At 46.1% G+C, this 26,100-nt stretch overlaps 1 protein-coding gene across 2 annotated transcripts in view; it reads right to left on the bottom strand.

Annotated features, from left to right (window-relative positions):
- HIP1 (huntingtin interacting protein 1) overlaps positions 1-4,791 on the bottom strand; it is a 160,101-nt gene extending 155,310 nt beyond the window's left edge. For both annotated transcript variants that reach the window (XM_063089744.1, XM_063089743.1), the window contains exon 1: positions 4,631-4,791. In XM_063089744.1, the coding sequence (XP_062945814.1) occupies positions 4,631-4,750 (120 nt within the window). In that variant the 5' untranslated portion in view covers positions 4,751-4,791. The remainder of the gene's footprint in view (positions 1-4,630) is intronic.
- Between the last annotated feature and the right edge of the window lie 21,309 nt (positions 4,792-26,100).

Genomic DNA, 26,100 nt, shown 5'->3' with positions numbered 1-26,100 from the left:
ACCTTTACAAATTATCAGTGATCACCCCCAGACCAACTGAGACATAATCCCTGAGGAGTAGGGCCCAGGAAAGTAGTATTTTTATAAAGAGCTCTCCAGATGTTTCTAATGTGCAGCCGGTGTTGAAAACCATTGATCCTTCTGGTCCAACCCTAAAATGTTTCAGCTGATGAATCTAAGGCTGAGCATCTGCTGAAGATCATGAGCAAGATGGTAGAAACACCCCAACTTAAACATGGAAAAAAGGACTTTGCCTTCTGATTTTGAAGGTCTGGCTTCTCTGTTTACTCGCTGTGGGACCTTGGATGTTATTAAGTGGGAATATGGATATACATCACTTAGCATGTTCCTGGTACCCAGTGGGAACTCCATAAATGTTTCTGTCACTTCCTCTCTAGAACCCAGACCTCCTGGCATGCTCGTTAAGACCCTTCACTCTGCGGTATGCTCTACCTAAAGAGATTGTCACTCTCTGAGGGTTTGCTCCCTCCTCTGTTTTTTCACGGCCCCATTCTTTCCTCTCATCCCAGCACTCACCTAAAATAGAGCAGCAGTGCTCAAACTTCAGTGTGCACAGTACTCCCAGAGCTCTGGTTAAAAAGCAGGCTCTAATTCAGAGGTCTGAGGTGGGGCCTGAGATCCTGCCTTCTAACAGCTCAGCGCTGCTGGTGCATGGATCCTCTGTCCACACGGGAGCAGGGAGGCTTGAAGAGGAGCCACACAGGGGCCAGTCCACCTCCTTGCTCACTTGAGCTCCACTGGGGCTGGTGTCTTTATCTTACTCATCCCTGTCTCCCTTCCCCAGGTATGTGCTCGCTAAATAGATGTTGAAAGAATAAACACAGAGAAAACCATTTTCCGGCTACGTAAATACAAACAGGGTATTTTGTCTGTGATTGGCAGCCCTCCTGGTTCATTCCAGAATTATCCTCTTGTCTGATGTGAGGACAGTGTTGTGGAATGGGCCTGAGACTTGGAACCTGGAGTCCTGGCTTTGAATCCTGACCCCTTCACTCACCAATGGGATGACCCTGGGCAAGTTGCCAAGCTCTCTGAGTCACAAGGTCCTCATCCACAAAATGAAGATGATAATACCTCACTATTGTGCAGTCCCAGTGATGGCTAAAAACATGCTTTATAAACTGTAAAGTGCTCCAGATAAGCTATCATCATGACAGCAGCTTTTTTGAGGGCAAGAACTACTTTTCATTTCCCTAAAGCCTGACAATGGCTTGTGATGCACTGGGTGGGGGACACACCAGGGGTCTGGTTGGAGATGGGAGATGCAGCAGCAGCTAGGCCACCAGGTGGATCAATGGCCCCCACTCTCACAGGGACAGTGGCCATGTGAAGTGTGAGGACAGTGCCAGGAGCGTTGAGGATGGAAGGCTTCCTGGAAGAGGCTGGCAGGAGTGAGGATGCAAGCCTAGTCTTGAGGGTACAGGCTCTGGGATGCAGGAAGGCAGGCAAGTAAAACCATCGGAGTCCTCAGATGGGCATGGGGTGCTCCTGACCAAGTATATGGGGGACAAGGCTAGACCAGGAGGGAATCTGGGGCCACTAGGAAGAAACAGCAAGTGATTACAGATGTCTCCTGTGGCCCACAGCTGAACTATCCACCCAGGCCCAGCGCTTCCCTGCTAGTGCTAACCAGTAATTCTCTACCCTTGGCTACAGTCTGTTCACCATTAACCACTTACCACAAGCTTCAGACATCTGAGGATACAGGCAAGAGCAAGGCACAGCCCTGCCCTAAAGAAGCTCTTGGTTCACGAGGGCCACGCAGAGGCAAATGATGACAGCACAAGGTAGAAGGCGCTAGGAGAGGTTTACAAACCTGGCTAGAGGAGTTCACAGGTGGCAGTGGCCAATTTTGCCCCTCTCCCCACCTCAGCCAGTTAGTCTCGCCTGCACCCACCCTGGATGTTTTTCTGCTTCCAGACGCTTCTTTATGCCATTCTCCAGTGCTGGAATGCCCGGTCCTCTCCACTCCACCCAACAAGTGCTAACACATGCTGAAAGGTGTGGTTTAGTCCCTGGTGAGGACTCCCAAATTTTTCCCACCCCCATGGCCTGTACTTTATCCACGCGCTCTTGGTAATTATCCAATTACCTATTACACTTCTGACCCTCTACAGAAGAATTCATCACAGCCTGCATGGTTACTTACACTTACGCGTTTCTCATGTCTCATCTCCCCAGCCAGATGACAACAATCATCACTAAAATAGTGCTCCACAGTTTACAAAATGCCTTCATGTATATTATTTAATTTAATCCCCACAGTAAACCTGCGAGGTAAGAATTATCTTTATTTCACAATAAGGAAACTGAGGCTTAGAAAGGTTAGACAACTTGCCTGAGGGCCCAGGGCCTGTGTACATGTCCAGCTGTTAAACCCAAACGTGTTCTGGCTCCAACGCCAGGGATCATTGCAGCATGCAGAGGCAGTGCAAGGCAGCGGTTAAAGGTTGGGACCACTTCCAGCTGTGGGACTTCCAGAAACTTACTTAACTTCTCTGTGCCTCAGTTTCCTTGGAGTAAAATGTGGCTGACACCCACCTCATAGGTTCATGTCAAGATTAAATAAGGTAATACAATCAAGTATTTAGAATGATGCCGAACTCAATAATTAGTTACAATCATTATTATACCTTGGCTCATTTTCATGATCTCTCAACTCATAAAATTTTTTTTTCTAATTCATTTTTATACCTCATAATACATTTGAAAGGTAGTCATTAAACAATAAAATTTTTGCAGATTGACTAATGCTGGGTTTCAGGACTTTTTTTTTTTCTTTACTCTCCTACTCCCCTTAAGGGTTTCAACAATAGAACAACTCACTCTTCATGGTCCAATTCACCTCCTCACCACACGCACATAACCCCACACCAGTAGGTCAAATCTGACCAATTATAAATGTTCCACAGAATGTAAATTACTAGAAAACAATGACGTAAACTCTCCTTGTTGGGCTGTCCTTGGACAGTGAGGGGACATGGAAGTCATGGGTGCAAACTTTCACAAACCTAATTTCTATCACTATAATGGGTCAAAATCTTATGCGTATTTGTCTATTGCTCTAATTTTTACTTATCGGAGACTCTAAAAGGAATAGGTTGTTATAAAATAACACCCATTAATTTTCCTCTTTCATTAAAAATAAAGAGAGAATTGCACACTATTTCATGGAGCAAGAAGCCAGGGAGCTAACTGAGGCAGTAACATCCAAGTCCGACAGAAAACTTCCTTCTTTTCTGAGTTCCAGTCCCGAAAGCCAGAGAACCAGCCTCAAACCAGCTGGACCCTGGGAGGCAGAAGTGAATGGCCATCTCTCCCTTCCCTCCTGGGGCAGGACCCAGGGAGAGGAGACTTCCAACCTCACACCATCCAGACACACCTGTGGGGCCAGAGGTGGCAGGACTAAGAAGAGATGAAGTCCCCTGGGGTGAAAAGCTTTATTCTTTGCAAGATTCCATACATAGAACACTCAGTCAGGCCCTCACTATCTTTTCTATCTAAAACCCAAAGCCTCAAAGTGTACTATGTTTGCGGGGAGAAAAGTGACCCATACTTGCAGAACACAGCAGGGAAACCAGCCTCTGGCAGTGAGGCCCAAATGGATCTTCAAAGGCTCCATCCACTCTGAGAGCAAGGGTGGAGAACAAATCTGCCCATACGACTTTGGCACTGGGATTAAAAGAAGTGTTATACTCTTTGAAATGGATTTTACATACAAATGAACTGATGAACACCATAAACATGTCAGCTTTATTCAGTCCAATCAATATACCAGGCACTAAAACTGAGGTAAAAATGTATTGTGGCTTTTTGTTGATGACACTGAGGAATTTTGGCCCCAAGCCCTGGGCAGGCCAGACAAATAGGGCAGTCTGCCTGTTAGCTGTCAGGCACATCTTGGGGGATGAAACCAAAACCCCAAGTCAGGGCTCTGGACACCACTGGGCTGTCAGGCCAAGCGCCTTATTCCTGCCTCTGACTGCCCCTCCCCGCCCCAGCCCCCGAGTCATTTTCCAAGTTAGGTCACACTTCGCATTTCCTACATTCCTTCTTACCGCTCAGACCCCTTCGGCCGGGCCGTCTGAGGCCGACAGCTGGGGCTGGTGAGAGCCAAGCAAGAGGCACAGAGGAAGGGGGTGCTAAGGAGTGGGGTCGGGGACGTCAGTGCAACCAAGAAGCGATGGAGAGGGGAAGAAATGTGCCCCATCCTTCACATCCCCAGCCCAATACTCCCACACCTGCGTCTCCAAGTGGCCCCAACGCGCTCTCGGACCTGCCCAGAGGCACCCCTTTCCCTCTCACCTCCCCTTGCGACTCCTGCCCGGTGGCTGCCCGGTCTGGCTCCCCTCAGCCGCGCCGCAAGGATCCTGCCCCCTGCTCGGAGCCCGCCCCTGGCCCTCCTGCCCTTCTCCCCAGGCCAGCTGGGATACCCCCGGGTGACCGACCTTCCTGGGATCGCCTAGATCTGAGAACCAGATGCCCCTGCTCACGACCCCTTGTCCCATCCTTTCCCGGGCCTGCAAGACCCCTACTTCCTTCAAAGCCCCTCCCTGACACTGCGTCTCTGGGGCTGCCCCAGCGATGCCCCGAGGTCTGCCGATCTCACCTGAGTCCGCTCGAAACTCTCGCGCTCCGCCGCCTCCAGACCCGCACCGACCCCGCGCCGGCTCAGCACCTTGGGCAGTGGGTTGGGCACCTGCTTCATGGAGCTAGCCATCCGGTCCATGTCGCCGCGCAAGCAAAGTCAGCGGCCCTGGGCCGCCCGGGATCCCCACCGCGCCGCCCGCCCCGCCCTACCCGCGGGGATCCGGCGCTAACGGGACGGCTCCAGCCTCCCATTGGCTGAGCGCGCTGCCAGTCTCCTCGACGCCCCGCCCCATCGCCAAGAGGCTTCCCCGCCCGCCCCCGCCCTCTCCGGAGCCCCTCGACTCGCTCGGCGTGGTCGACCCCTTGGGGCCGAGAGGTGCGCTGTGACTGGCCTGGAGGCCTGTCCGTCCCTGTAGTCCCGCCCTCTTTGGCGGCGGCGGGGCGGGGCGGGGCGGGGCCTGGGTGGGCTGCCCCGACCTGCCCCTGCTCGCCCCGCCCAGACGCCCGGCGCGCCGCCTCCCCTCCCCCCGCCAGCCCGCCCTGCGCGCCTGAGCGCGCTGCCCTCTCGGGATCGTCGCGTCAGGGTCCTCTCGCTACTTCTAGGGGTTGAACGGCAAGGTCCTTGGGTGGTGGGTGGGGGTCACGCGGCCGGGCAGTCGGGCCTCTCCCAGGGAATTCCTGCCCGCCTGGAATAGCGTGTTTACTCCTTTGGGGCCTGGGACGGGAGAGTGCGAGAGATGGACCCGCTCCGCGGCCGGAGTCCCGGGAAGCGCTGCCCGAGGCCCGGCCGCTCAGGAAGGCTCGGCGCCAGCGTGTGTCCGGACGTGGCCGAAGTGGCGGCGGCCCCCGCCCGGCTCCCGGTCTGCGCCCTTCTGCTCTGCCCCGCACCGTGACCCTGCCCATCCCTCTATAATGATCGCAGAGCCAAGGTCCCGGAGCGCTGGCTGGGTCCGCGGGAATCTCCGGAACCCTCTTTCCAGACCTTTCATCCTCTGGACCCGGCCAGAACTTATTTGTTGGTAGAAGCCCCTGTGGACACTTTTTGTTTATCCGCGGCCCTGGCCACCCCGCCCATCCTGCTCAGACGTCAGTCAAGGTACCGACAAGCGGAGGGAAATGTGATCCTTAGCGCGAATGCTAAAGAAAGTTAGAAGTTTCCCGTTAAACTCCAATTTGGGTGTTTTTAAAAAAATTCTTTGAAACTCAAAGTAATGAATGGCACCATTAAGTATTAAACAATTGGGTGATTCAAATGTATTTTTAAGTTTTAAATAAGAGCTTTTGGTAAAAAAAAAAAAATTCACACATTCAATAGAGAAGCGAAAGAGGGGGCGAGCATTTGCAGGCACTAGGGAGGAGCCATTGAGGGCTTTTGCTCAGACTTGTGCTTTGCGGCATTGTGGGGACTGGATTATGGGGGCGAGATGGAAGGGAGGAATCAATGGGGAGACCCTAGCAGTTAGGTGAGAGATAAGTGGGGACCTAGAATAAAAGGGAGAGGGAGAGCTCTGTCCACTAGGAGGTTGTGTGAATACGGCTTGCACAAAGGGGCAGGTGGGAGGCAGTGGAGCTGCCAGAATTTCTGCAGGATATAAGGATTGGCGGTGTGATTGGAGGGGGAATTGCCTTGCAGCTATATTTGTATAGCAAGGACAGGAGCTGGTTTCACCTTTGCTTAAGTTGTGTTTATGAGGGAGGCTTTGGGAGTGGCCCGCCCGCTGGGTTCCTCTGTGGAGAGGTCAGATATCACCTAATTTTCCAGCTTTTGTGTCTCGGAGGAGGGAAGGTGACGTGAGCCGAGGAGAGGAGCACGGAAGGGGTGCTGGTTGAGGAAGAGAAAACTTCGATTTTAGACAGAGCAATATCAGCATAGGTATGGCTGACGGGCAGGTGGGTGTATGGAAACAGAGGAATCTGGAGAAAGAACAGGAGAAACAGTAGGAGCCCGAAGGCCAATATGCGAGGGCAGTATCAGTGGAGGTGTATCAATCAATTGCACACTGTTGGGAGACAAAGACAATGGATGAAAGTGGTGTTTGGGGGCCGACATTTCAGTCAGAGTTGTAACAGGAGAGGGAGTGCACAAAGGGCTAATTGGGAGTTTAAGATAAACTGTGTACAAAGGTGTGACCTGGATTAAGGGAATTGACCTGGAGGATAAAGCACCAGGGATTATTGGAATAGTGGGAAGATATTGGCATCTCTGGACCTGAAGGGTCAAAGGAGGGAGCTGTATTGGAACTAGTTGGAGGCTCTAATCATGGGAGAGGAGGCACCTGCCGAGAGCTGTAGCCTTAAGGAACCACAGTCTCTGAGGAACAGTGGCATGGCAGGGAGAGAGCTGGGGGATGAATACCTCAATCTCTCTCTCTTCTCTGATTTCCTACTAGTGCCCAAACCCAGCTGAGGGCAGGGGTGATGTGGTCAGTGCTGCTGACCCCTCCTTCTATGCACAGAGTCGGGTAGAGAGTGGAGAGCTGGGTCTGGAGGGGTAAATGGAGATTCCCGGCACACAGGTTCCCAGGGTTGTACCTACAAGGAAACACACCAGAGAAACAGACAAGATTCCTAATAATATTACTTCTGTGTGCCCATTCCTAGTCTCGCACCCTCCTCATTCTCTGGACCCAGCTAAAGAGTAATTTATGATCTTTTCCCCAGAGTTTATGGCTTCAATAAACACGGACCCTTTAAACGGGGATTAAGAGATCAGCCTAGTTCTTATTAGAATAAACCAGAGTAGGAATCAGGAATTTGTGGTTTGGAGGCACCCTGTGGAGAAAGACTCAAGTGAGTTGCCTTCCTCTGTGAAACTCAGAGCGAGTTAAAAATAAGAATCTTCCACTTGCCACAGCAGCAAAACCCTTTGCCAAGGGTTGAGGGAAACCCGCCCCAGGTGTAGTGGATTGAATTGTGTCTTCCCGAAACTCACTGAAACTTGAATTGTGTCCGCCAAGTTTATGTATTAGAATCTTAGCCCCCACTGTGACTGTTAAGAGGGTGGGAAATCCTGTTATGGTAATTAAGGGTGGAGCCTTGAAGAGGTGATTGGATTGTAGGACCCTGCAGTAGTGAGTGGATTAAAAATGGTGGTCAGGGGCTTGGTTCTGAGGGCTTTAAACGAAGAGGACAGGCTGTCCTCCTGGCTCTCTCTGCTCTCTCTGCTTCCACCATATTGCAATGTGAGACCCCCTGGGTCACTGTCGCCCCCACCAGATGGACTTTGGACTTCCCAGCCTCAGAAACTGTAAGCAATAAATGTCGTTTTTCTTTATAAAACACCCAGTTCCATGTATTTTTTTTACAAGCAACACAAAACGGACTAATACACCAGGATATAAATTACAGGACTCTGCTAGATGCAGTCAGCACTTACTTTCAATCCCAGCAACCACTTGTCTCATACCTTCAACGGATGCCACTTCAGGACATGAAACCCTAGTCTCTGCAAAACCCACAAATGTCCTATCACCTCTCTCTCCATAACTGGTGAAATATGTCCCATCCCACACCTCTGTGCTCAAGCAACTACTGATCTGCTTTCTGCCACTATAGATTAGTTTGTATTTTCCAGAATTTTGCATAACTGGAAACATACATGATGTATTGTTTTTTGTCTGGCTTTTTTTCACTAAGGATAATTATTTTGAGATTTCTCTGTTGTCACATGTATCCATAGTTTATTTCTTTTTATTGCTCAGTAGTATTCTAGTGTATTGATATTTCCAAATTTGCTTATTTATTAACCTGCTAATGGCCATTTTGGTTGTTTCCAGTTTTTGAATATTACCCCAAAAAGCTGCTATGAATAGTCTTGTGCAAGTCTTTGTATGAACATATGCTTTCATTTCTCTTGGGTAAATACCTAAGATGGTAATGTCTGGGTTGTATGGTATGTGTAACTTTTTAAGAAATTGCCAGATTGTTTTCCAAAGTAGTACCATTTTACATTCCCCCATCAGTGTGTGTGAGTTCCAGTTGCTTCACATCCTTGTCAACACTTTGTGTGACCGATCTTTTAAATTCAACCATTCTACTGAGTGTGTGGTAGTATCCCATTGATGTTTAAATTTGTATTTCCCCAATGACTAATAATATTGGGTGTCTTTCATGTGCTTATTTGACAATTGCATATTCTCTTTGGTAAAATGTTTAAGTCTTTTTGCCCATTTTTAAAACCTTTTAATTTAAAATAATATAGACTTACAGAAGAGTTGCAAGATAGTACAAAGAGTTTCTGTATACCCTTCATCTAGTTTCTTCTAATGTTAACGTCTTATATAACTGCTATGGTTTAAATGTTCCCTGGAAGACTTGTGTTGAAATGTAATTGCCATTGTAATGATATTAAGACAGGGACTGTTAAGAGGTGATTAGGCTATGAGGACTTTCCCCTCATAAGTGGATTCCTTATCACAGGAAGGGGCTAATTATCGTAAGAGTGGGCTGTTCTAGAAGCAAGTCTGCCCTGTCTTGCTCTCCTGTTCTTGCCGTTCCTCCTTCCGCCATGAGATGGCACAGCACAAATGCCCTTGCCAGATGTCAATGCCATGCTCTCAGACTTCCCAGCCTCCAGAACCTTGAGCCAAATAAACTTCTATTGTTTATAAATTACTCAGTCCCAGGTACTCTGTTACAGCAACACAAAACGGACTAAGACAATAACCACAGCACAATTTTGAAAACTAAGGATTAACATTGGGAAAATACTATTAACTAAACTACAGACTTTATTTGGATTTCACCATGTACTGTTGTCCTTATTCTGTTCCATGACACAATCCAGGATCCCACATTGTCTTTATCAAGTTTCTTTAGTCTCCTCCAATCTGTGACAGTTCCTCAGATTTTCCTTGTCTTTTATGTCCTTGACACTTTTGAATAGTATTGACCAGATATTTTATAGGGTGCCTCTCAATTTGGCTTACTCTGTGTTTTCTCATGATTAGATTGATGTTATGAATTTTTGGTAAAATACCACAGAAGTAATGTGCCCTCCTAAGCACATTCCATCAAGGGGTACATACTGTCAATCTGTTTTATTACTGATGATGTTAACGTCAATTACTTGGTTAAGGTGGTGTCTGTCATGTGTCTCCACTGTAAAGTTACTGGTTTCCCCTTTGTGATTAATGAAAATTGGGGACAGATACTTTGAGGCCATGCAAATCTGTTTCTCCTTAAATGTTTTTGTCTACTTTTTAGTTGGGCTGTTTGTCTTCTTATTGAACTAATAAGTGAGTATTTTAGTTGTGGGTTGTTGGGCAAGTTGTTCAGTGCTCTGAATCTCTTATCCAACCATAAAGTAGAAAGAGTAATGATATAAGCTTTCATTCATTCAGTGGACATTACTTGGGCTCTTAATCTGGAGGAGGCACAGTACTAATAAGGTTATAAGTTTACTGTTTGGTCATGGATACACACATTTTTTTTTTTTTTTTTTTTAAAGATGACCAGTAAGGGGATCTTAACCCTTGATTTGGTGTTGTCAGCACCACGCTCAGCCAGTGAGCGAACCGGCCATCCCTGTATGGGATCCGAACCTGGGGCCTTGGTGTTATCAGCACCACACTCTCCCGAGTGAGCCACAGGCCGGCCCTGCATACACACATTTTTAAAAAGCACACACTACACAAGGAGGTAAGTGCTACATAGAGATGTAAGAGTGCCATGTTTCTCCAGATGTTTGGGGGATTAAACAGGAACAGAATCCTATTTATGAAAAATTGTGAATATGTGAATAAATAAGAAAAAGAAAGATAGAGTTAGATCTATATTTACCTTCTTGTAGCAATGTCCAGAATAAATTGTCAAGTGAAAAAGAAGCAAATTGCAGAGTAGTACATATAGAATGATTCTACATTGGTAAATACAAGCAAACAGAATTGCCACATAACTGTAAATATGCTTTTATATGTGAACAGACAGAGAAAGGAGTGAAAGGATATAATCCAGGATGCTAGTTCTGGTTATAGGTGTATGTAAGGTTATATACAGAGAGCTATATATCTCTTAATTTTAAAAATAAAGAGTATAACCATAAAATAATTGATAAACACGGAAACAACAAAAATCACACCCTAAGAAGTACTTTATATGTTGGTTAAAACAGACTTTCAGCTTGTTACTAGCTGGTGCATAGTATGAGCTCCAAGACTGAAAGCTGTATTATCTAAACTCTGCCAGATCTTGTAATGTTCAAGCTAATACTCAAAGCATTAATTGTGTGTGTGTGTGTGTGTGTGTGTGTGTGTGTGTGTGTGTGTGTGTGTGTGTGTGTGTGTGTGTGTGTTTAGAGGGGGTCAAGGCAGTCTGGAGAAAAGGGTGGTGACTGGTAAGGGTGCAGCAGAGACCTATGAGTAGTAGTCTGGAGTGCCCCATACCTGATCAGGGCAGGTAAATTGAATGGAACTCCTATACTGGTTGAATCAGGAGCTAAGGCAGAACCTGAAACTGGAGCCAGGAGTTGCACCAAATCAGGATCCAGGGAGGCAGGAACTGAGCCAAAATGGGAACCCAAGCAAAAGCCAGCGCTGAATGCCCCAGGGCAACAGATTTTGGTGAGCTGAGCCAGGGGTAGGGAGATAGCATTGAATTGACCCAGGTGATGGACCAGGGTCAAGTGTCTGCAGCACAAGTTGCTCTCATCCTATGCTAGCAAAATAATGCCATTGACCAAGATAAGGGAAAGATAATGAGGTCATTTGTGGACAGACACGTCAAGTTTCAAATGCCACACAGAGGTGTCCATCAGGTGATTGGAATGTCGGAAAGGCTATCAGAGCTGTAGATGTCAGTTGAGTGTCACCCTCATAGAAATGATAGGTGGAGCTGCAGGCCTGGATTTGAGAGAAGAGGACCTAGGACAGAGACTTGGAGCAAGCCACAGACTGGGAGAAAATATTTGCAGAACATGTGTCCAACAAAGGGCATATATCTATACCAAGTATACGTGTGTAAGATTTACCTGGTTTTAAATTATTCACACAGGTCACTAGGACAAAGGCACAAGAGCACAGAGCAGGGGACCAAGTTAGAGATTTGCAATGACAGTGATCTGAGTCTTTCACTGAGTGATATGGATTGAATTGTGTCCCCCAAGTTTTATGTATTAGAATCTTGATCCCTACTGTGACTGTTAAGAGGGTAGAAAATCCTATTATGGTAATTAAAAAGTGGGGCCTTGAAGAGGTGATTAGATTCTGAGGATCATGCCCGAATGAATGGATTAATAATGGTGGTCATGGGTGTGATTCTGAGGGCTTTAAAAGGCGAGCACATGAGAATCTCTCTCTGCTCTGCCATTCTGTCATGTAAGATCCCCTGCACTACTGTCACCATGAACAAGACCTTCACCAGATGTGTTTCCTGGACTTTTGACTTCCGAGCCTCCAAAACTATAAGCAATACATTTTGTTTTCTTATAAATTACCCAGTTCCAGGTATTTATAAGCAACAGAAACGGACTAATACACTGGGCAATGATAAGAAACATACAAGAAATGATCAAGGAAAAGAAGTTAAAGGAGACAAGAAAATGAAGTCAGAGAAGCAGAGGAAGGTCAGGAGACCAATGTGAGATGAAAGAGGTCTCATAACAGTGTCAAAGTCCACAGAGAGGTCAGGGAAGGGTGACTGAGGAAAGGACCTAGAAAGTGGGAATCTGTGTCTTTGAGAGAGAGTTTGAGTAAATGCGTGGATGCTGCAAAGTTGAGGGTCCACGATGCTTCTCTCATGTTTGATAATCTGCTAGAAGCACTGGTAGAACTAACTGAAAGCTGTTATACTCATGGTTACAATTTGTTACAGCAAAAGGATGTAGATCAAAAATCAGCCAAGGAAAGAGATGCATGGGCCAGAGTCCAGGAGGGTTTCACACATGGAACTTCCCATTATCCTCTCCCCAGGGACTCATGCACAGCACTGTCTTCTCCCAGCCATGACATATGACAACACACATGGAGTATTGCCAACCAGGGAAGCTCTCCTGAGCCTTGTTGTGCAGAGTTTTTATTGGGGCTTCATCACATAGACATGGTGGCTACCTGTGTGGCTGATCTTTAGTCTCCAACCCTCATGCATCACATTGTTAGGCTGTCCAGTGTGGCTCAAGGCCCCCAGGTAAACAAGACACTCTTATCAGGCAGGACATTTCAAGGGTTTAGAGATCACCACCCAGGAGCCAAGAGCCGAAGTTAGACCTCTCTTTGGGTAAGATTTACTGCACAGATGCTAAATTGCAGTGAGTTGAGAAGTGAATTAAACCTGAGCGGGGGAACTAGTGACAATGTCACTATGTCACAACTTCAAAACGTGGAGACAAAAAAGAAGGTAAAGGGATCTATGGAGAAATGAAGAGAAGCAGATAAATAGGGAGGGAGGGGGTGGGGGGACGTAGTTGCAGGGGGAGCAAACAGAAGGGTCCAGGAGCATAAGAGAGAAGACAGGTGGAGGAATCTTAGGTTGTGTCTGGAGAGGGGCCAGTTGGGGAGAGTAATTCTGTGGCAAAGGCAAGGCCCATCGGGTGATTGAGGTTCTGGTTGAGTGGAATCTCAACTTCTTGAGACAGAAGCAAGGAGCTGTGTGGTCAGTGTTGATGGAGCCATCAAAACTGGACATGAGATGGCCCAGAGCAAATAGAAGCAACACTCCCTGAAGGGAGAAAACACCTATGAATACAGATGTGGCAGGACAATATTTTGAAATATTGCACTGAGGTTCCCCTCTACCCTCTCCACACTCCCTGCCTCCAACCCCCCCCACTTCCTTTTCCATTTGTCATCTACCCAAAGATACAGCAGAAAAGCAGAAAGAAACACTTTGGAGTTACAAAAGCCTAGAGTTTGAGTTTCAAAAGCCTGGGAGGGCACAATTATGCCATAGATTGAGAAGATTAAAGAAGGGATCAGCTACTCCATCCCCAGACCAGAGAAAGTTCTCTGACAGGGGACTCAGGGACTGTCGGAGGAGTGCAGAGCACTTAAGCACTGGTCTGGTTCTTGCAAATGGCCCTTCATCCTGGCTCAGGAGCTAAGTCCTGGGAACAGAAGGGAACATGACCCAAAACACAGAGGTCTTTGGGAAATCTTGAGTGGAGGGAATCCATATTCCCATTTTTCTTAGGTGGGTGTCAGTGCTGCATGAAGATAAAAGGAATCCCTGAAGACTCCCTAAGCGGGCAAGGAGAGCCCACCCAGAGCCCCACCTGCCTCAGCGTGGTGCAGGGGGCAGCAGAACGTTTTCTGTAAACCCAAGAGCTGTGGGCTGTGGGCCAGGAAGGCAGTGGACGTAGCAGTGACTAGCAGGGGCCAGGTTTTGAGGGCAGGGAGAGAACAAGGACATCTCAGGGGGTATCAGTGCAGATGGATGATGACAGCCAAAGACCAGATGACGCCACCCACATTCCTTGGCACTACAGGAGCACCCTGAAGACCCTGAAATGCTGAAGATTATCTTTGCCCTCTGGAAGACCAGGAGCTCAGAACATGGCTTGCTGTCAGTTATGGAAAAACAGTTACATTTCTTACACAGCTAACACGGTGGACTTGCCCATCCGGATAATGAAGACTTATAGGCAGGGAAGGATTTATTTCTGATATGGTGCATGGACCAAATTTCCATCATTATTTTCCAAGGGTTCCATTTTTCAATACCCTATTAGGTTTCTCGGTTGTGGAAAAACACAGCCTTTCTTGAGGAATACTTTTTTTCTGTAGTTTCTAATGCTCTCCAACCCTCCCAGAAAAGGGGGGAGTTGCTGAGGTCATTTTTGGAAAGGACAGTAAGGGCCAGCCTGACCCCAGCAGTCAGACTCCAGAGCAAGATAGGGCTGAGGGCCCATGGGCTGGGTGTTGGCATCTGCAGGGGGCAGTGGACCCACCCATGGTGGGTGGCAGGGCACAGGGAAGGAGGGCCAAGGTACTCCTGAATCCTCAGTGATGCTCTGTTATGAAGCAAGATGCCCTAAAAAAACATTTCCTTGAAGACCCTTTTGCCCTTCCCAGAACCACATCAGTGTATTTCTGGACATAAGGCAAGGCCTGCTTGCCCTCACCCGTCTCTCCCTCCGTGAGTGTTAAGACCGCTGTTCTGGGCTGAATTGTGCCGCTCCCCCCCTCCAGTCCATATGTTGAAGTCCTAACCCCCAGTACTCCAGAATGTGACTATATTTGGAGATGGCCTTTAAGAGATAATTAGGTTAAAATGCGGTCATGTAGTTGGGCCCTAATCCAATATGACAGGTGTCCTTATAAGAAGAGGAGATGAGGACACAGATACACAGAGGGAGGACCATGTGAAGACACAGGGAGAAGACGGCCATCTGCAAGCCAAGGAGAGAGGCTCAAAGGAATCCACCCTGCCGACAACTCGATCTCAGACTTCTAGCCTCCAGAGCCACAAGGTCACAGATGTCCATTGTTTAAGCCCCCCATCTGTGGTACTTTGGTATGGAAAGTACAACTTCCATTCCTAACACTTCACCCTCCCACTCCAAGGCAAAGGGTTAGTCTCCTCTTCCAGCAACTCACACGACCCGTGTAAGTATTTTCAGCTGATAAATACGCAAGAGCAGACCTTTGTTTGTGTCCACCTTGATGCTTAGCCTGTGGCTCCGATCCCATCTACCATTCATCCAACTCGTACCCATGGCTGATTTTGTTCCAGGCTCGAGGACCACACAGGTGGAGGAAGAGACGTGGTCCCTGCTGGCATGGAGCTTGCAGTCTGATGGCAGGACACTGTCAGCCCGACACAGTAATACAAGGCCACAGACAGATTCAAAACCAATATGAAGCTCTCGAAGAAACAGTAGTATAGAGGACAGAACACAGGCTTTGGAGTTAGACACATCTGGATTGTAATCTTCCTTCCTTGTCTGCTTTTTTTTTCAGTTAAATATTTATTGACAAATTACTATCTGTGTGCCAGGGATATAGCGACGATCACAGAAGATATCACCCTTGCCCTTATGAACCACACAATCAGGAACTGTTCTTAGGATCTTGTATATAACTTACAATTGCATCAATATCCTTAATCAAGAATTACTGGCTGAGTGCCTACTATGTGCCGGTCAACAGTGCACACAAATAGGAACAGGAAAAGGCTACTGTATCAATACCTGGCCCAAGTCCGGCTGTTGGCCCAAAACAAAACCCCTGGCTTCATTCACCAAAATCTGTTAACCCAGGGCATTCAGCTCCTGGCTTAGGCTTGTTGAAATCTTGTTACTGAACCCAAGTCTGGCTGTCTGCCCCAAACAAAAGCAAACCACTCAAAAGTCAAATGTTGGTGAAAATGGAAGTCAGCGTTTATTCAGGAATACCAGTGACCTGAGGAGAGATGTTATGCTAATCCATCTCTCCAGTAAACCTGAAGGAGAATGGGCAGGCTAAAGCCATCTCCAAGACTCAGGTTTACTGAGGGGTTTTAGAAAGTGGCTGAGGGAATGGAATGTGGGAAATGAAAAGCAGGAGGGAGGGGGATATGAGCTGCGGGGACTCTGTGCAAGGAGCCAGGAGCAAGGTCTCAACAAGGCCCCATTTGGTTTCTGATCCTGTCCTTTCTGTTGTCCCAGGTCCTGCTGGAGGGGTGGGATCAGCAGAGCTTTACTGATGTCTTCCTTGGGTTCCCAGAGTCTGGATAGTGTGTGCAAGTCTGCCACTCCAGGCTGGCTGGAAGGCAACTTCACATTTGTGAGAATAATGTCATGTTGCCCCGTAACCAAGTTTCAAAATATCAAATAACTGTGAGAAAGGAGGGAACTTGGAGAAATACATGCTAAGAAACAAACAAGCAAAAAAAATGTCTTTTAACATTTCCTGCAGCCCAGGTAGTTTTAGGTACCAAAATGGCTTCAGTCCGGCTCACTCCAACATTGTCATAGAGTTTTGTAGGCAAGTGAGAAAAAAAGAAATTCTGACTAATTCAAACATGAGGAAGTTTATAGGGAGACAATCTAGCACGACTAGTTCCATAATTTGGAGAGGCCAGTGCAAAATGAAAATGCAAGGTCTGTGGTTCAAAAAATATTAGGAACTTCATAGACAACAGCAGTGGAGCATTAAGCCACACATGGAACCTTCTTAAGTGCATGGCCTTGTGCAGTTGCACACATGCGTTGCAGGCCTGTGAAACAAAGCCAGCCCTGCTGCTGGGGCACGGCAGGTGGGAGAAGAGACTCATAAATAGGGAAACATGGCAGCTCCAAAGGACTCGTGGTGATTTAAATATACACACACAAAATCTTTGTTACTCCTTCCTCCAAGAGCTGGACTCTGATGCCCATCGCCTTCAGTGTGGGCTGAACACAGTGACTTGCTTCTAAGGAACACAAGAAAGCAGAAGTGACCTCATTTGCAGGTGAGGTCATCAAGAGCACTACAGGCTTCTCTTGGTCCACTCTCTTGGTTTGCTCACTGGGGGGAAGGTAGCTGCCACAGCATGAAGACTCAGCGGCCTAGGGAGAGGCCCATGTGGCCAGGAACTCGGAACTCCTGCCAACAGCCCATGTGTGAAGGAGCCACCTCGGAAGCGGATGCTCTTGCCACGTTTGAGCTTTCGGATGACTGCAGCCCCTGTGGGTATGCAGAATGAACCCATGTGAGAAACTCTATGTTGCAAACACACAGCTAAACTATTCCTGAGAATGATAAATGCTGACGAGGCTGCGGAGAAAAAGGAACTCTCATACATTGTTGGTGGGACTGCAAAATGGTGCAGCCTCTATGGAAAATGGTATGGAGGTTCCTTAAACAATTGCAAATAGATCTACCATACGACCCAGCCATCCCACTGTTGGGAATATACCCAGAGGAATGGAAATCATCAAGTCGAAGGTATACCTGTTCCCCAATGTTCATCGCAGCACTCTTTACAATAGCCAAGAGTTGGAACCAGCCCAAATGCCCATCATCAGATGAGTGGATACGGAAAATGTGGTACATCTACACAATGGAATACTACTCAGCTATAAAAACGAATGAAATACTGCCATTTGCAACAACATGGATGGACCTTGAGAGAATTATATTAAGTGAAACAAGTCAGGCACAGAAAGAGAAATACCACATGTTCTCACTTATTGGAGGGAGCTAAAAATTAATATATAAATTCACACACACACATACACACACACACACACAAACCGGGGGGGGGGGGGAAGAAGATATAACAACCACAATTATTTGAAGTTGATACAACAAGCAAACAGAAAGGACATTGTTGGGGGGGAGGGGGGGAGGGAGAAGGGAGGGAGGTTTTGGTGATGGGGAGCAATAATCAGCTACAATGTATATCGACAAAATAAAATTTAAAAAAAATAAAATAAAATAAAATAAACTATTCCTGAATTCCTGGCCCACAGAAACTGTGACATCATGAATGTTTAGTGTTTCAGTCACTATGTTTGGGGGCAATTTGTTAAACAGCAGTAAATAACCAATACACTGCAGAAGCAAGAGCCTCTTGAAAGGTCTGTAGCAGAAATTGTCAGGCAGACCCATCCATTCCTTCTTCAGCCTTCACTTACTTGCTTAAGATTCAAAATCTTGGAAGAGAGCATCTGGTTGTCTAAGCATAGGTCAGGGTGGAAGGACAGTGAGGGAGAGGATAACATGCACTTGGCAGTTTTCTGTCCTCAGGGGTGGGCTCTTGGGTTTGTGCTTCCTCCAAAGCAGGCCCTATCGGAGAGAAGCGTTGCAGGGAAGAGAAAAGGGCCCAGCCAGGTACAGCAGGTGTCTGCTACTTCCAGCAGGAAATCACAGTGAAAGCGACTAGGGAGTGGCAAAGGAGAGCCACTTGCTTTATTGATGCCTAGAGAGTGGAAGCTTCTGCCTTCTCTCTTACAGGAGTTTCTGGCATCACTAGCAGATAAGGAAGGAGATGTCAGGTCTGCCAATTTCCCATTGCCAAGTGTACTGGTCTACTGGCCATTTCTTCCTCAGATGAGTGAGGCTGTACAACAGGGAAAAGCACAGACTTTCAGAATCGGCCGACCTGGGACAAGTGCCAGAGTCACCTGCTATGTGCCAATTACTTAACCTCTTTTACCCTCAACTTCCGTAGCTGTAAAATGGGCATTTAATGAATTCTTACTACAGTAAACTGTTGGATTAAAGGAAATGGTGTAATTATCTTTCTTTTTCCTTTTTCCCTTCTTTTATATTTTTCCTCTTATCGAAATTACAATGTATAGAGTTTTAAAATATCAAATAGTTCTCTGAGGCTAATAACAAATTAAAAGCAGTCTCCTTTTCCCCATCTCTCCTCCTTCCCCTCTCTTCTCTGACTCTCACTTTCCAGAGGCTGATGCACTCAATTCAGTGTCCCTTGGAAGCCCCAGGAATTCTAGAAACATTTTATTTGAATTTCATTTCACAGATACATTTTTAACTTTTTAAAAAAGGCAATGGCCAAAGCAACACCTCACCAAAATGTGTTATGTACCAAATTTTGACACGAGTTCATTGTTTGGCTTTATAGTAGCGTCACTTATAAATTTGAAATTATAGATTTCTGTTTTACTTGGTTTTTACATTGTGGTTCCATATAAGATTGTATTTTTTAAAAAAAGGAAGTTGTCTTGATGCTGTGCATTGATTGAATTGTGTCCCCCAAAGTTCATGTATTAGAAGCTTGATTCTCACTGCAACTGTTGAGGGTGGGAAATCCTATTATGGTAAATGAAAGGTGGGGCCTTGCAGAGGCGATTAGATTGTAGGACTGCACCCTCCTGAATGCATTGATCCATTTTTGGAATAGTGGGCATGCTTCTGAGGGTTTTACAAGGAGAGTACATGAAGATCTACCTATCTCTCTTCTCTGCCATTTTCTGCCACGTGAGACCCCTGCATTGCTGTAAAGTCGCCACCAAAGAAGACCCTCCCCAGGTGTGTTCCCTGGACTTTGGACTTCCCAGCCTCTGAAACTGTAAGCAATAAATTTCATTTTCTTCATAAATTACCCAGCTTCAGGTATTTATGTTATAAGCAACAGAAATGATTTTTTAAAAAATGCAAAACCACTGAGATGATGGTTTTGAAACTCTTTATATGCAACTCCATGCTAAGGAGAACATCCCTGAGCTTTACATCCCCAACTTTTCCGCCAATTTTCCCTTCACCTTCTTGCTACGTGAAATCTGGCTTCCCCACCCTTGTAGCCCTCTCCAGGGGTGGTCTCTTTCCTCTACTGCCCTACCACGAGGAGGTGGAGTAGGTGTCCTCTGGCTCCTTGGGTTGCTTCTGTCCTATGCTGTCTGCCTCCTCCCTCCAAACCCGCAGCCCTCATTCTTACACCAGCAGCTATACCACCCAGCACCTCATTGCTGAGGCCATTTACTGACCCCCAGTCGCACCCCCCTCACTTCCTGATCGTATTAACCATACCTTTTATATTCAGATGCTTTGCCATCTCGGGGCCTTGCTGACCTTGGAAGGGCTACCCCAACCACCTGGGGTTAGCTAATTCCTAGACGTAGCAAACGACACACCTGCAAGCATGCTTTTCTTATGCAAGTCAACCAGACCAGAGCCCATGCTCCAGCCACCTCCTTTACTGGACTCTCAGACTTGGCCACCATCCACCCACCTGCTGAAATTATTCAAACTACCCAGACCTGAGCCTACTGACCCTGCCTTTCCCAATCCTTCCCCTGGACCACTGTAAAGGCTCTTGCTCCCTCTGCCTCCTGACTGACCCTGGTGCTTCTCCGTGTGGCCCCCCTCTGGCATGTTGTATTGGGATCTATGAGTACAGCAAACCATCTTTCAATGGCAATTGACTCCTGATCTGTTGGCCTCGCCATACCTAAATAACAATAAAACCTAAACAGATGGCCCTCATCTTATGATGATTCAACTTACGATTTTTTACTTCACAATATTGCAAAAGTGATATGCGTCCAGTAGAATCTGTACTTCAAGTACCCATATGACCATTCTGTTTTTCACTTTCAGTACAGTGTTCAATAAATGACATGGGATATTCAACACTTTATTATCAAATAGGCTTTGTGTTGGATGATTTTGCCCAACTATAGGCTAATGTACGTGTTCTGAGCATGTTTAAGGTAGGCTAGACTCAGCTATGATGTTCAGTAGGTCAGGTGTATTAAATCATTTTTGACTTCATGATATTTTCTTTCTTTCTTTCTTTTTTTTAAAAAAATGACCGGTAAGGGGATCTTAACCCTTGGCTGGGTGTTGTCAGCACCAAACTCAGCCAATGAGCTAACCGGCCATCCCTATATAGGATCCGAACCCGTGGCCTTGGTGTTATCAGCACCGTACTCTTCTGAGTGAGCCACAGGCCGGCCCAACTTAACGATATTTTCAACTGATGATGGGTTTATTGGGATGTAACGCCATCATAAGTCAAAGTCTATATTTTAAACCACTGATAATTTTTGCTCCTGCCTCACAGCCGCTCATGCTAACGTTACTTCCATCTTGATTCCTGGCTTCCACATGTGCGTGGATGGTCCTCCCACATCTGGCCTCTCAGTTACCAATCACTCAATTTTGTGCTTACCACTTCCTATCTTTCCACCTTCCTCCTCTAGATCCCTGACTCCAGTCCACTGGGGCTATGACGCTTTGATCCTACCATCTTTTCACTGTCCCATGCACCCCAACCCCAGCTTCCCATTTCTCTTAGTAAAAGCCACAGTCCTTACAATAAGCTACAAGGCCTTACAGCTTTGGTCCCCATTATCCCCCTGATCACCTGCTACTCCTCCTCACCCCACTTACTCCTCTCTAGTTACAGCCAGACACGCTTGTACCTCAGGCCATTTGCACTGGCTACTGACTTTGCCTGGGTTTTTCTTCCCCCAGATGTCTGCAGGGCTCACGGTCTCACCTCCTTTAAGTCTTTCCTCAAATGTCACCTTCTCAATGAGGCTTTTCTTGAGCACCCATTCAGATCACAAACCACCTCCCCCCGAACTCCCTGACCCCCTTACCTTGCTCTATTTCTTTCGTAGCTCTTATCGCCTCCTTAGACATTATATAGTTTCCTTATTTATTACGTTTATTGCTTATTGTTTATCTTCCCAACTAAAATGTAATCTCTACGAGGATGGGGCGTTATCTCCTTTTTATTCACTTCCTGTATTCTCCACCTCTAGGAGAGGGTTTTGCATATGAGGGCTCAATAAATATTTATTTAATGAATAAGCAGGATATTAGCACCTGAGAGGACCCTAGAAATCATCTTGTCCCACTCATCTCATTATAACAACAAGAGCAGCAGCAGTAACAGGCGTCTGTAATTGATTCCTGTGGATCAGGTGCTGTGCTGTGAGCTATTCGTGCTCTGTCTCTCATAGTCTTCATAGCAACCCGATGAGTTTGGCGACATTATGATCTCCATTTGACTGGAAAGGAAACTGGGGTTAATGGAGCATTCAGGTTCAGGAACTTATCTTGGATCACACAGCTGATAAGTGGTGGATCCAAGCCCAGGCAGCCCAAGTCCAGCCACCTGCAATGCTGCCTGCATCTATATACAGATGGGCTCTGCCTAAGAAAACTGTTCACACATAGAAGGAACTATTATTGCATAGGACACAGAGGCTCAAGAAGGGACGGCGACCTACTTGGTGCAGAGACACCCTTAATCAGGCACCTTGGATCTGCTGGGGTTGCTGGTTGGAGGAAGCAGGGGGAGGAGAGGAGACAGCAACCCAGCTCCCCCCTCCCCTGACCCCAGCTCCTGGTGCCTCCCAGACTGCTCTGTCTCGGCTCTAATGCACACGGTGGATGCCTGACTGCCCCCAGGAGACCCTTAATGGAGCCACAGAGTCACAGCTTCAGCTGAAACAGTGGATTTATAATGGAGACACAAGGTCATCACTAAACAGACTGGGGAGGTAGAAGACAGAAAAAAGCGTCATTGGCTTCTGAGGAACCAACCACATTTCGGCCAATCCTCAGCTCTTATCCTCCCAAGCACAGCACTTCTCTTTTCTACTCCAGGTGCCCCCGGGTCCACTGAGGCTAAAGTCCAACTGTACGCTTGGATTCCTCACCTGCCAGGTACCCACCTCACCCGGGTCCCTCATCCCCCAGCTTCCATCCTTCCTCAGAACATATTGGAATTTGGGTGTGGGGGTCGGAGAGGATTCATTGGAGGATAGGAGCAAGTTTATTTAGGAAAAGCTTCCCAGTGACTCTAAGATGCCATTGCCTCCCTTCTGCAACCACTGAGAGCCACTGGTGTAGACTTCTGTCTTTTTATTCCTTCCTTTCTTCATCCAGTACATTGGCATTAAGCATTTACTATGGGTCAGGCATTGGCCCAGGCACTGTATCAGAGATGTAATAGATTATTCATAGGGGTAGCATAATAGAACCAGAGAATTTTTGAATCAAAGCATGTGAGCCCTGAAGAGCAACCTGCTGGGGAGAGCAGCCGCTGGATTTGAGCCCTGGATGACTCAGGAATTCATCTCTCTGGTCCCTCCTATCTCTCTAGTTGGGGCCCTTGGCATTTCTCACGTAGACTATGCAATGGTCTCCCTGCCTTTATATGTTGAACTTTTTTTTATTATGGTAAAATAGGCATAACATAAAATTTATCATTTTAACCATTTTTAAGTGTACAATTGATTGGCTTTAAAAATACAATAGTGTGCAACTATCAACACTATCCATTTCCAGAACTTTTTCATCATCCCAGACAGAAACTCTGTACCCATTAATACCAATAACTCCCCACTTTCCTTCTTCCCCAGCCCCTGACACTCTCTGTTCTGCTTTCTGTCTCTATGCATTTGCCTATTCTAGCTACCTGTAGTGGATTGAATTATGTCCCCCCAAACTCACTGAAGCTTGAATTGTGTCCCCCAAGTTTTATGTATTAGAAACTTGGCCCCCACTGTAACTGTTAAGAGGGTGGGAAATCGTATTATGGTAATTAAAGGTGGGGCCTTGAAGAGGTGATTGGATTGTAGGACCATGCAGTAGTGAATGGATTAAAATGGTGGTCAGGGGTGTGGTTCTGAGGCCTTTGAAAGAACAGGAGAGTCTGTCTGTCTTTCTCTCTCTCTGCTTCCACCATCCTGCAATGTGAGACCCCTGGAGCACTGTCAACACCACCAGATGGACTTTGGACTTCCCAGCCTTAGAAACTGTAAGCAATAAATTTCATTTTCTTTATAAATCACCCAGTTTCAGATATTTTGTTATAAGCAACATAAACAGACTAATATAGTGCCTGATGTAAGTGGAATCATACAGTATTTGTCCTTTTGTTTCTGGCTTATTTCACTTAGCATAATGTCTTCAAGCTTCATGCATGTTGTGGTTCATGTTCATGTATCTTTTTTAAGGCTGACTAATAGTCCACATTTTGTTACCTGTTTGTCAGCTGATGGACGTTTGGATTGTTTCCACCTTTTGGCTATTGTGAATAATGTTGCAATGGTCACTGCGTGTCCTGCTTCTGATCATGTCCCCTAGGCTGTTCTCCACAGCACTATCAGGTATGTCTTCCCCAAACACGGATTTGATCCCTTGCTCTTCATGGATTGCTTCAAATCTGGCACGGCTTTAGAGGCTTTTCACGGTTCTCGCCCTTGCTTCTAGCTCCCCTGCAATCTTTTCCCTGCTGTCTCTCTTCCGGTTTTCTAAACACACCCTGCCCTTCCCAGCTCTTGACGCTTCTGCTCTTCTCAAAACGCCCTTCTCTGCTTGCAGAAGTTCTGCTCATTTGCCAAGACCCGGCTTCAATATCCAGCCTTCCTGGACCCTGAAAGTGAACGAATCTTCCCTCTGCCACATCTCAGTATTTGCAAGTCATATAGGACAAATAACATAGTCCCTAAGGTCATACGGAAAGGATTAGAATTTCCACCTCCGTCACTCATTAGATGAGTGACTTTGGGCAAGTTTCTTAACCTCTCTGAATCTCTTTTCTTATCATTAAAGCATGTCACTAAAAGATCATTTTTAGAAAAAGGCAAAATCATGGCTCTCACACAGATATAAAAATGAACAAGTTAAAGATTTTATTTTGCGGGCCGAGCCCGTGGCGCACTCGGTAGAGTGCTGCGCTGGGAGCGCGGCAATGCTCCCGCCGCGGGTTGGGATCCTATATAGGAATGACCAGTTCACTCGCTGGCTGAGTGCTGGTCACGAAAAAAAAAAAAAAAAAAGATTTTATTTTGCTCATAATGAGGGAAACAGGTTATAACCAGATGTTATAAAACAGCTCAAAAGAGAACCTAAAAAACAGATGTCTTCATAGATCAGGAATATTGAAATAGATATGCAAATAGAAGCAAAATTCGACTGGCCAGTTAGCTGAGTTGGTTAGAGCTTGGTGCTGATAAAACCAAGGCCCAGGGTTTGATCCCTGTACTGGCCAGCGGCCAAAAAAAAAAAAAAAAAAAAAGAGGCAAAATTGGTTTTTCCACAAAGAAGGAAGGCGACTCAACTGAACTTCTATTAGACAAAGCAGAATTCATATGTCTAGGAGACTGGGCCCATGGGCCACCCCACCCCCGCCCACAAGAACATCTTAGAATGTACTTATTAGCCATGTGTATTTCTTTGGGGTGTGTGACTTATCTGCTCATGTCCTTCACCAAATTTCTATTAAGATTTTTCTAATTCATTTTTTAAAGTTCTTTATGCCTTAAAGATATCAATCTTTGTGTGTTAAAAAAAAAAAAGGAATCCATATGTCTATTGGATACTTACAACTTTGAGTTGTAAAATAGTTCCCATAGAATCAGAATATGATAAGGTGGAATAGAATGCTATAGATAATGCATAACTTTTTATTGAAGTACAAATATTTCTCTACTTATCCTTAGTCCTCACCAATATATGTTCTTCCTGTCTTTCTGGGCTCAGGGAAGACTTCCAGGCCTCCTCGTGGTTGAATGAGACCTTGTAGCTGGATCTGTACAATGAGTTGTGAGTGGAATTGACAGGTGCCACTTATGGGACACAACATACATTTGCTAGTTCAGAATTCCTTTTACCCTGATGCTGCAGTCATGAAAGTGTGGTTGAGATGGAACCTCTGTTCACCCAGCTCCCTGAGTCATTATGTTAGCATGTTGGACATGCAGTATGAGTGTGCATAAACTGAGACTTGGGCTTTTTTGTTCTGCAGCATAACTTAACTTATCCTGACTGATCACAAAGGAAGTTGGGACAAAAGCTCCTTATGCAGGGTCTAGAATATAAAAGGCACTCATTCAGTGTTCTTTCCTTCCTAACATTTTAATGTAGCACTTTTACATTGCATCATAAAAATGTGTTACTCTGTTTATATTTCTTGCTAGAATGCTCATGCCATAAGGCTAGTGAACATGATTTTTTGTTCTTTGTATTCTCAAGTAGCATCTGACCATGATCAGATGGTTCTTCATATATGTTTACTGAATGAATAAATCAAGTATTATTGAAATGGAACTCTGCTATTTGAGCTAATTTAAAATTTTAGGAGCCTTAGATTTTTTAAAATTTATAA

The sequence above is a fragment of the Cynocephalus volans genome, chromosome 3 (genome assembly GCF_027409185.1).
Source record: "Cynocephalus volans isolate mCynVol1 chromosome 3, mCynVol1.pri, whole genome shotgun sequence".
Lineage (NCBI taxonomy): Eukaryota > Metazoa > Chordata > Mammalia > Dermoptera > Cynocephalidae > Cynocephalus > Cynocephalus volans.
Note: the sequence above shows the minus strand (reverse complement) of the source record. Positions and strands in the feature narration are given on the sequence as shown.